The sequence below is a fragment of the Apium graveolens genome, unplaced genomic scaffold, assembly GCF_009905375.1.
Source record: "Apium graveolens cultivar Ventura unplaced genomic scaffold, ASM990537v1 ctg750, whole genome shotgun sequence".
NCBI classification, from domain to species: domain Eukaryota; kingdom Viridiplantae; phylum Streptophyta; class Magnoliopsida; order Apiales; family Apiaceae; genus Apium; species Apium graveolens.
The window spans coordinates 32,743-44,949 of record NW_027420377.1 but is presented as its reverse complement, the minus strand read 5'-3'; the positions used below and the strand labels follow the sequence as shown (position 1 = coordinate 44,949).

Genomic DNA, 12,207 nt, shown 5'->3' with positions numbered 1-12,207 from the left:
CCCTACCCTCTGCCAAATATTGATCAATTGATCGATGCAACCTCTGGGCACGTGATGCTAAGTTTCATGGACGCCTACTCGGGGTACAACCAGATCAAAATGAATCCCAGAGACATTCTAAAGACAGCCTTCATCACCCACAGGGCGGTCTATGCCTATGTAATGCTGCCGTTCGGATTGACTAATGCGGGAACAACATATCAAAGGGCAATGAATAAAATCTTCAAGGACCAGATTGGAAGGAACCTGGAATCCTACATGGATGATATGATTGCAAAATCCACAAGCTTCCCCGGGCACATAGGAGATCTGAGAGAATGCTTCGACAACTTGAGAAAATACTCACTCAGGCTCAATCCAGAAAAATGCCCATTTGGAGTAGGGGCAGGAAAATTCCTTGGATTCATTATAAGCAACCGAGGAATTGAAGCCAACCCAGAAAAGATAAAGGCAATCCAAGAGATGAAGGCTCCTAGAACACAAAAAGATGTGCAGAAGCTAGCAGGATCACTAGCTGCACTCAGAAGATTCATATCCAAGCTAGCTGAGAGATGCCTACCCTTCTTTGACCTGTTAAAAGGAGCAACCAACAAGAGAGAAGTCAATTGGAGCCAGGAATGCCAAAGCGTATTTGAAGAAATCAAAAAGTACCTTTCTCAACCCCTGTTTTAACGAAAGCTCAACCCGGGGAACCCCTATCCCTTTACCTGTCAGCAGGGGCCCTGGCAGTTGGAGCAGCCTTGATCAGGGAAGAGAACGGCAAACAGCAACCAGTTTATTATGTGAGCCAAGTGCTAAAAGATGCAGAGACCCGGTACCCGAGTCTAGAAAAGTTTGCTTTTGCCTTAGTCACAGCATCCAGAAAGCTAAGACACTACTTCCAGGGAAGAGAAATACGGGTTGTAACAAATCAACCATTAAGAAAGATAATACACAAGCCAGATGTCTCAGGGAGATTGGTAAATTGGGCAGTTGAGTTAAGTCAGTTCAATCTAAGTTTCATTCCTAGAACAGCAATCAAAGCCCAGGCTCTAGCTGATTTCATCATAGAATGCAATTTCCCAGAAGAAGAGCCCGCGCCCATGAGCATTGACCCTGAGAGAAACACAGATCAAGAAACAGAAGCCTGGGCTCTCAAAGTTGATGGTTCTTCAACAAATGAAAGATCGGGAGCTGGGCTCATCCTAAAGAGCCCGGAAGGATTCACAATTCAAACAGCAATCTCCTTTGCATTCTCAGCAACAAACAACCAGGCAGAGTACGAGGCCTTGATTGCAGGATTGAAGCTAGCAACAACACTCAGGATCCAGAATCTCAAAATCTACAGCGACTCCCAGATCGTCGTAAAGCAAGCAAATGGCGAGTACATAGCCAAGGATCCAGTTCTAGCCAATTACCAGGCTCTGGTCCAAAGCTACCTAGCCTCCATACCAACAGTCCAAGTCATCCAAATCAGCAGAGAGGAGAATTCAGAAGCTGATGCATTGTCCAAACTTGTTCAAAATTCATCAGACCTGGATTGCTCCTTCTACTTCGAAGAATTGCAGAAACCAAGCACAGAGTCTGAGGAAGTCATGGAGATAGAAAACAGTCCGATTTTAAAAATATTCGAAATTTGATATGAGATATCATAAGATTTTTTAAAACTACGATGATATATTAAATCGATTTATTTTTTATTTTTCACTTTAAAAAAACTAGCTTTTTAAAAAGAATTCTTCTAGATAAATAATATTCATTGATTAAGATAATATTGTACAAATATTTTGAATTATTTTGATATTTTAAATTATTTAAATAAAAGTTTTATCTATACTATATTGTGACATTTGATTCAATATATTTTATATTATTTAAAGAAAAAATATATATTATTCACTAATTTGAATGAATTAACCAGTTCAAATGATATTTATAAAATTTTATCAAATTGAAAAATACTTAATTTTAGGATAATAGAATACAATATTTTTAAATTATTATATGAAAAAATATTAGAGTAGTAATGAAAGGAACTTAAAAATGGTTTAAATAACGATATAACAATAATTTTTCCTTCGAATCCTTGAAAAAAATCATGAATATCAATAATAAGTCTTTATAATATATAATTTATTTTTATGTTACAACCATGATTGATACTCAGTTGCGTAAAAACTAGATATAGATTGTTTGTTAGTGATAATATGAATACCATATATAAATTATTGCAATTTATTTATTACATAATTTTTATTTTGAATAATTATAAATGCATGTTATTTAAGTAATCATTTGTCTCACTAGATATTAATAGTGATTAAAAATATACATAAATCAGATATTTAGCATATAAATAATTGAAATCATCGTAATTTATTAAGAAATGTAACATACTACAATATACATGCTACCACACACATATAACTTAATGTTACTTTGGTAACCATAGTGTAAATAAAAAACTAATATTTTTCCATGCATACATACGTTGAATTTCAAAAATGAACATTTTTTTATTAAAATCAACTTTTATATTAACAATAGTATAAATTTTACAATATTGTATATTATGATTGCAAGTCATCCTGATTTCAATTATGCATTTTTTATCATTTTAAATTGAGTAAGTTAATTGTAAATTAGTAGTGAACTCGGTAATAATATAGACCAGTACATATAGTTTATTTAAATAAAATTCAAAATTTTTGGTTAACTCTATATTCAACATAAATGTTATTTTTTAACTTTTTATTTGTAAACATACTAACGGCATTCTACAGATTAAGTATAATCGTTTCGTTTTAAACGTACAATGACTACCCTATTTATATTCATTCATTAATGTAAATTATACAACACAAACAATAATATATATATATATATTTTGCTTAATGGTTTATATTTGAAACATTGTGTAATTTGTTATTGTCTTTTATGAAAATAATACATATTGATAAACAATCAACTTGTATTTGATATACGTTAGACATTGTACAACATTTACATATAAAAAACAATTAAGAACATTATAATTCTAGAAAATGACCCGTGCCTCGCACGGGTTATTATGCAATATTAAATATTAAAATAGCACATACCTCATGATGTGTATGGAGGGATTGTGTACGCTGTATGTAATTATAATGATGTTTGAAGTAAATTTAAAATTATATTTAAAGTCATGATTGGAAATAAAATAGTGATTAAGGTTAAAAGGGTGAAATATTGCATATAAAGGTATTATAAAATAAATTTATAATTGGAGATGGCCTAAATAAATGAAACTGTATTCGGTTATGATATGGGCCTTAAAATTGGACACACCATGATACAAACAAAATTGTCTTAAAACCCTCAAATTTTACATAAAACATAATTCATTAACATCCTTCAAATAACAGATAATTCATATTACATGAGGAAAGTTTTTAAAGACAAAATAAAGCATGCCAACAGATAAATTCATTAAACAACTGCCATGGGTTGTTTAGGCCTAAACTCGAAACCTTGTACGATAAGGCCAGCCTTGAGTACATTTGTATCAGTTGACATAAATCGTGTCTCCACCTCATCATCATCATCTCTTGCACCAGTCTCAAACTCTGCTATCTTAATCTCCATCCATTTGTCCTTCCTCCACCGACTAAACTCTCCATTTCGTTGCTCAATGTTGTGTGCAGATGTTCTTGGATCAGGATAAACTATGCTAGCTTCATCATCAGGCACCTCCTCTCTTTCATTAACAAATCTAATGGATGTCTTTGCCGAATCAAGTCCGCAGGCATCCTCATATATTTTAAAGACAAGATATGTTTCATAAGTGGTGTGAGGAGACAACATTCCAATTTTCATTTTGCCACGAATATCAACACACCGCCCCTTGTCAAGTACAGCAACCTCCTCTGAAAATCTGTTCATATGATAACACATTGAGGCATGAATGCATGATACATGCGATGAGAGGACGACTTTAATCATATTCATCACTTACAATGCGTTCGGAATACGTGTAAACTAGTCAAACTGTTCGTGAGTTACTCGAACTCGGCTCGTAAAAAATTCCAATTCGGCTGGGAATTAATCAAGCCGAGCTCGAGTTCGAGCTCGAGGTTTTCAAATTTGTAACCGAGTCGAGTTCGAACTTCCGATTACTCGGCTCGTAAGGTTCGAGCCTTATTGAGTCTCTATTATTTTCAGTTATTTTTATTATAAAAATATTTTTATATTTTTTATATATTATTTATTTATTATTCAATCGAACTTGAGCCAAACCATCCTATTTTGAATTTTTTTTAATATTTAGTGAAATAAATTCGAGTTTTCAAACCGAACTCAAGCCTACTGAACTTTTTACATGAAATTAAAAGTTTGGTCGAGTTCAAAGCTCGAACCCGAACTATATTTATTGAGTTCGAGCCGAGCCACGGTCTAGGACTCGGCTCAACTGGCTTACACCCCTAGTTTGGAGTTGTTGCACACAAAACTACAATTTCTTGCGCAAAATTACCTCAAATCCTATTTTATTAAAATTTTAAAATCTGCTCATTAGAAAAGTGTTTTTACCAAAAAGGACGAGGAAGTATGCTTTTGAAAAAATACGACCTTGTAGTTCTAATTCTACTATTAAATCACATTTAAAATATTATTTTTTCATAAAATATGTGTATATCAATAATATTATAAAATATTAAATATCAAAATATGTGCATATCAAAAATATTATTAAATATTTATTTTGTGAAATAACACTTTCTCTATCAATACTATCATTTCTAACCGTAATTGCCTAAAGTGATTTACATCTTTTACAAGATAATGTCATGTGACCTGCATTTCATAAAATTGACTTGCATTCACGAATGGAGACCAAGAATAGTCAAAATTATTTAGATTTATCCTTAAATTGTAATTAGCTGGTTGGGTGTGACCGGTGAGGTGAAGTTATTCAAATTATTTAAGGTAATAGATCAGGCTACATGTAATATAGACTTCTTATTTGCATTCATATAGGAAATAAATATGCATAATGTTGTATTTAATTATCTTTATTAGCACTACTGTTTTACTATTTTCTGTTATTTTTTTGCCCAAAAAAGCCAATACCTAAAGAGATTGCAAATTTTAACAAAAAAGGTTTAGTCTTAGCTCAAAATTTTGTTATTAAAATGATATTATTAATAGATAAAAATGTGAATATTTTGAAAAATACCCTTCATAATAATGTTTTGCTACTTTATTTTCAAAAAAAGCATTCCATTTTATACTTTAAATAACATCTTTTATCAAAATATTAAGCAAAATTTATAATATATACATAATTTTTAAAAAAAATTGGTATTGTAGGTTAGGACTCTAAACAACCCATTAATTTGTCTTGTCACCTGATCCCTAAATGCTTCTTTTCAATTGAGGTATGCAGAAAATATAATACTACATTGTACAACTCAACACACAAGCTAACAGTTCCCAACTAGAGTGACCATAATTCCCACACTTATTAGTTTGTTATACTAGAAAGAAAATACTTATAATAAAGTTACTATGATTATATAGAGTGATGCACAAGTATTTGTAGTTAGAACCAGATTAGTATTTACCAAAATGTACATTTGCATATATGTAAATAATGCAACAATAATTATTCACATACCTTGAGTTACTATCATATAACAGCCACCACCAAGGAACAATGGCAAGCTGCCTAGCAGCTACCATTAAACATTTTTTTCCACTTCCTTTATCCAACCAAAAACTCTGTTAGAACAATAATGAGATCAAGTAATTAGACAATTTAACTAAAAGATTATGGACCATTCTCTTTTATCATGATACAAATACATAAGTAATCCAAAAATCATCATGAATAGTTCTAACTTCTAATACTTATTCATAATTTTTGGATAAATTATTGTAAATTTTTGGTTGTCAACTATCCAATCTTTACTCCCAATCATATAGTTATAAATAATCATATAGCTACAAATAATTCATCTAAACACTAATTTTTTTAATGGAGAAATTGAAGAGAATATGTCAATTTAGAACATTAATTACAAATAAAGAAATATTTAAATCTTTATGCCCTTACATTGATCAGTCTTTGAAGATAAGGGTACATCTATAATATGTAAAATGCAAAAACGGCAGGGAATAAATTTAAATATATGAGAAATTTTAAATATATGGAGTAATACACATGGTAAACTTAGGTCATCCCAGTCTTAAAAAGAATAATCTTACATTTCATTCAGTTGTTTCTATATATTGTTTTCCAAATTTGACATTTGATAAGCACTTAATTAAATACCAATAATGAAATCCCAAATACATATTAAAGAAAATAATATTTTATATTTTAAAACTAATTTTCACGGGGAACAATTATTTTATAATCATATTTTAATTAAAATATGTATAAGTATCTTAATGTTAATTAAACACATATTTAATTTTTATTTATAATCTTTTCTAACATTAATACATCTTTAAATCTCATCGTTAAATCTTTAGTATACCTATTTTATTTTTAAAAACCTTATTACAAAACTTTACATTATTGAAATAATTATTGAAATTATATTTAATGATTATTATTATTTTACATACATATAAAATAAACACATATAACTATTTTAATTAAAACTTATATTAACAGAAAAAATACTCGATCTAATATTTAAAAAACTATCTTAATTGAAATACAATTAATAGACAAGGATATAAAAACATAAAAAATATCAAAATGTTAAATATTAAATATTAAAAATAATACAATGAAATAAAGTTAGTAAACAAATAATAATATCAAGAAATAATTGAGAGAATTACCACATTGCCATCGTCCAGCAAGATAGCAAAGTCACATAGAGAAAAATAAAGTTGTTTTTTCATGGTGTAAGTCAAGGTGGAGATTGGTCTCGTGAGAATTTGATTAATATCGGGTGGTAAAAATTTGTTCCATAACTCATCCGAATCACTGGCAGCCCTCAATTCTGTTGAAACACCTGAAGCTCTACATGTATCCTTGGGTGATGTGAATGATAATATTAACGATAGGCAATTCTCCGTAAGGTGCACCATCTTAGTTCTTTTGTGATGTATGATTTTCTTCCCCAAATTTTTCTTAAAGTTGATTGTAATGATATAATTTGTTTTTTATTATCTTTGCTCCCTTATTTTTAACGGTACCTACCAGAAAGGTTTAGATGTTTCTAGATTTAAGCTAAACGGGCCTATACCTCAAGGTCCATCATGACCCATATTTTTTAAGGTCCAAAATTTTGATGACCGGTCTACACAGCTCATTTGAAAATAAAATGTTCACAAATTATTTAAACTAGTAATCTTCCCCGTGCTTCGCACACGTAAATTCCTTGCAATATACAAAAGTATTAAAAAATATTGATTTTTCAAATAATGATTTTGCAATATACAAAAATATGAAAAATAATGATTTTTTGTAAATTTAAAAAATTCTAAGAAATATAAAAATTGAATGATTTATTAAAAATGAAATATTATTATAAAATGCAAAATTTATTTGTAAAAATTTTATACCGAAAATATATCATTTCGTAATTGTATCTCGTACTTAAATTTCGATTAAGAAAACTTTTATGTTAGTTGAATTAACAAAGTCGATGTTACATTTTTGAAAATTTTTGAAACTTATGATTCTAAAAAATGTTAAACTATTATACATAAATTGCTTGGAGAGTTTTTTTTTAAAAAATTATAAAAAAACGCTTGGAGAAAAAAAATTTAGGTTAAAAAATTATTAAATAATAAAATAATAGTTGTGTCATGGTTAATATTAAAATAAATAGGTGACTATTTATGTTATAAACATTATTGTAAAAACGACACGGCCCCTTACTTTGTAAGATAATATTTTTCTTTTGCTCTAGAAATTTTTCTTTTTTAAAAAATTACTTTGAAAATTATAATTTAATAGATGTAAAATATTAAAGAAAAATAAAATATTTAAAATCCGTGCAGTGTGCAAATGTTCTTGAATTAAAAAACAATGACTATATGTTTAGTCCAAACCTAACCACATAATTAATTTTAAATATTACTATGCTTTAATTTGAACTCTATTAATATTTATATGCAACAATCTCAAGTTTACCTTTTTAGATCTTAGTTATAAGATTTAATAAATATACAAATATTTATGTTTATCTAAAAAAATATTTACAAATATGTACATTTGATCTAGTAATTTTATGTTTATTGTAATAAGATTGAAAAAACTTGTTAAGTGTAATTTTTACAAATTTGTGAGTTTATTTTCTCTAATTATAATATTTTATATTTACTTGTCTTTGTCTATAGATTATTATTTATAATATCTCTTTTTGCACCATTTTTTTAACCTAATGTTAAACATCAAATCATAAAACAATTCTACCAATTAAAATTTAGTACACACTATATTCTTACAAGTATAACAAAATGGCAAATTATTTTTCTTTAAAGTTAGATTAATAGAGAAAAAAACACTATTATGTCGGATTCGATTGATCTTACATTTCCAAATTTTTTAATCTCAATAACAGGTTACTCTGGACGATCACGATTAACAACTTGAACAAAAAAATGTCTTCTCTCTCAAAGGTTAACAGCTATGGGGTTGCTGCCAAACGGGAAAAAATTTAAAAATGAGGGGACTAAGGAAGGTGAGTTGAAGGTAGCTAAGAAGGGGTTTAGTGCTGAGAGCTTTAAACGGAAGCTTTAAATCAGATCCATTGGAGAAGCTTGAAAGGTAGGGGAGGGTTGGAATGGAAGGAGAAGAGTAGAAGTGTAGGAAAAAGTCAAGGTGAAAGGGGAAATGTCAAGACTTATGCGCAAGCATTAAAGAATGAGAAAGACAAGATGGTGGATGTCAAAAGAGTTGTGGATGAGGGGGAGTGGCAAATGGTGCAAAGGAAGAAAAAGGTAGGGAAAGCAAGAATGGAGTCAAGTTTCACGATTTTTCTGTATAATATTCCGGGATAGTGCATAGCTAGGGAAATTTGGAATTGCTTGAGGGGTTCAGGGGTTATTTTGGATATAATTATGCCTGGAAAAAGGGACAAAAGAGGGAAAATATATGGTTTTGTCAAGACAACTTCGGAGCTTGAAGCCGGTACAATTATTCTTAATGTTAAGGGAAAGGGGGGTTTAGGATCTTATATTCATATGAGTCTTAATGAAAAAAGGTTAGTAGAGATCAAGGAAAAGGAGATTTTAGGGTGTACAAAGATAATGTGGTTGGGTCAAATCAGATTAGGAATAGGGATGACTATAATAATATTAAAAAGGATGTTGTCAAAATGAATGCTGAGGTTGGAAATAAGCATGAAAATGGAAATCAGGAGAAGGAGTTGGGGGTTGAAATGTTTGAATATATTGAAGCAGTAGTAGATAAAGAAGTTGAGGAGGGTTTATATGATACCAAAGTGGCTTTCTCAAGAACTGATGAATCAGCGAGCTCGTTGCAAAATAAGTTACGAGTAGAAGGGATAGAACAGGTCAATGTAGTGGGATTAACTTCTCGAAAGTTCTTATTAGCTAGTATGCGTGACAAGGGGTGGGAAGAATATGCAGATAAGCTTTTTGAGAAATGGTTTAGGAGTCTGAGAAAATTTAAAGATGACGATCTGGTTGTTTCCAGGACAGTATGGTTACAAAGCTATGGGATCCCAATGAATGTGTGGTTAGAAGAAAATTCGAAGGGCTATACGAGATGGTTGGGGGATTGGATTAGTTGGTCCTATCAGAAAGATAATGAGAGTGAGTTTTTTAATCCAGTCATTTGTAAATGGGAAGGAGCTGAAGAATAAAATGGGTTCAATGAGTTTATCTGAAGGAGAGATTATATCAAAAGTTATGAAGGAGCATGGTAGAATGGAGTCAAAAGATAAGGACTTAAAAGTAGATAGGGAAGTGAGTACTAGTCAGGCTGTGGAATCCAAAGTTGTAGCAGTAAGGGGAGTCAAGGCTACTCGAAAGGAAATGTAGGTGTTCTTCAGGAACTTGAATTGCGTAAAAAGGTGGAGGTGTTGGAGGTGGATGGAAAAGTGCATGAGGGGAGGTTGGTTTTGTTAAATAGTCAAGCTGCAGAAGAAGTGGTTAGAACAAACTCTAAATCAACTAGTAAGGATTTTTTAAGTGAGCTGAAGTCTGGAGAGACAAAGAACATAGTGGAAAAGTCTGACAGTTTAGAGTCTGGTGTTTTTACCGGTACTTCACAAGGTACTTTGTGTAATAAAATTATTAAGCTCAAAGTCAAAGGAGTAGGTAGACCTAAAAAGAAAGGTAAAAAGTTTAACAATCCTTTTGACTTGAAAGGACGTGTTAATTTAGGATGTAGGAAGTATCTTGGGAGAAATAATAGGTTAGGCCCTTGTTTAGGGTTTGGAGGTAGTTTTGTGACTTTGTCAGGAAACAAAGAGGTAAAAAGGAAAGAAGCTGCTAGAGAAATAATAGATTGTGCTGAACAAATTGGGCTAAAGGTGTTAGGGGATAGAGAGAAAGTTATTATTGGGATAGCAGAGCAGCTGCAAAAAGGAGAATTGTAAGATTGAAGTAGTAAAGAAGTTGTACTATAGTAAAAGTAAACCATTATGTCAGTAAAAGATATAAGAATAATATCTTGGAATTGTAGAGGGTTGTGTAATGGTGTGAAGAGAAGAATGGTTAAAGATATGATCAAATCTATAAGAGTTAATATACTGTGTTTGCAGGAAACAAAATGTATGGAATGGAATAAATTTTGGGAGAAATCCATTTGGGACAGTGGTCAAGTAGGATGGCTTATACAGAATTTAGAAGGTTTGTCAGGGGGACTGATTTTAGCATTGGATAATTTGTGTTATAAAAATTTAGGCTCGGCTTCAGGAAAAACTTGGCAGTGGGTTCAGCTCAAATGCATTTTAACAGATGAAGTTTTTCATATAGTCAATGTGTATGGTCCTTTAAACTTAAAAGGTAAGAGGCAATTTTGGGATGAGATATCAAAAATCTTACTTATCACAGGAAATGAGTTGGTGTGTGTGCTTGGGGACTTTAATAGTATTATGGATGAAAAAGAGAGTGTCAATTGCACATATAGAAGATTAGATGTGCAGGGTTTTAAAGATTTTATTAAGAATAATAATTTGTGTGAGATTGGGTTGATAAATGAAAGTTTTACTTGGTTTGGTCCTTTTGGAAGGTTTAGTAAGTTAGACAAAGTTCTGGTGAATGATAGTTGGTGTGCTCGAGATAACTGGGAAGTTATGGAAATTAATAGGATGATATCGGATCATAGACCTTTGTTGATGTATGCTTGTAAAATTCGGAATGATCCAGTGCCTTTTAGGGTGTTTAATTGGTGGCTGTATGATGAAGAGGTTAGGGTGAAAATGGAAAATTTTTGGAAGCTAGGTAAAGAAGCTAGGTAAAGAAGCTAGAATGCAAGTGAATATTCAAGTCATGTTAAAGAAATTTAAGTTGGGAATGAAACAATGGTGCAAAGGAGCTAAGGATAAGCTAGAGATTAAGATTAAAGAGGTAGAAAACATATTGGAATGCTTAGATGGGAGTCATGTTGGAGGAGAGGAAGTTGTTAGGTGCCAAGTAAGATTAGCTGATAGTTATAGGAAAAGGGATTCAATGCTAAGGCAGAAAGCAAGGATTAATTGGAATCTGCAGGGGGACAAAAATACAAAATTTTTTAATAAAGTGATTCAGAAAAGGAGATGTCGAAATAAAATTGACAGAATTGTTGTGGATGGAAAGGTTGTAACTGAAGCTCAGGAGGTCAGAATGGTTTTTTACAAGTACTTTAAAGCTATATTCAATTCAAAAAAGATGGAATGTTTGGAGGTGGGGTCACTTATAGATAAGAGGTTAAATAAGGAAGAAGTGTTGTTTTTGGAGAGGGATTTCTGTATGGAGGAGATAATAATTGCATTGAAATCATTCAGTAGTGATAAAGCTCCTGGGCCAGATGGATTCAACATGAAGTATATTAAGGAGTTTTGGCCTTTTCTAAAGGATAAAGTGTTGGAAGGGTTTAATTCGTTTGCTAATACTGGATGTCTTCCTATATGCTTTAATTCTTCATTCATAGCTCTGGTTCTTAAGGCCAGGGTACCAAATAAGCCAAGTGAGTTTAGACCTATAAGCTTAATAAATAGTGTTGCTAAAATTTTAACTAAGGTGTTGGCAAATAGGCTAAGTACAGTTTATGATAAG

The 12,207-nt window shown here is 31.2% G+C and overlaps 1 protein-coding gene across 1 annotated transcript; it reads right to left on the bottom strand.

Annotated features, from left to right (window-relative positions):
• Positions 1-3,447: 3,447 nt before the first annotated feature.
• LOC141704162 (putative F-box protein PP2-B12) lies at positions 3,448-7,062 on the bottom strand. Its single transcript, XM_074507471.1, has 3 exons — positions 6,811-7,062; positions 5,633-5,736; positions 3,448-3,892 (listed from the first exon to the last, which is right to left on the bottom strand). The coding sequence occupies exons 1-3, from the start codon at positions 7,060-7,062 to the stop codon at positions 3,448-3,450; spliced, it is 801 nt and encodes a 266-aa protein (XP_074363572.1).
• Positions 7,063-12,207: the final 5,145 nt, after the last annotated feature.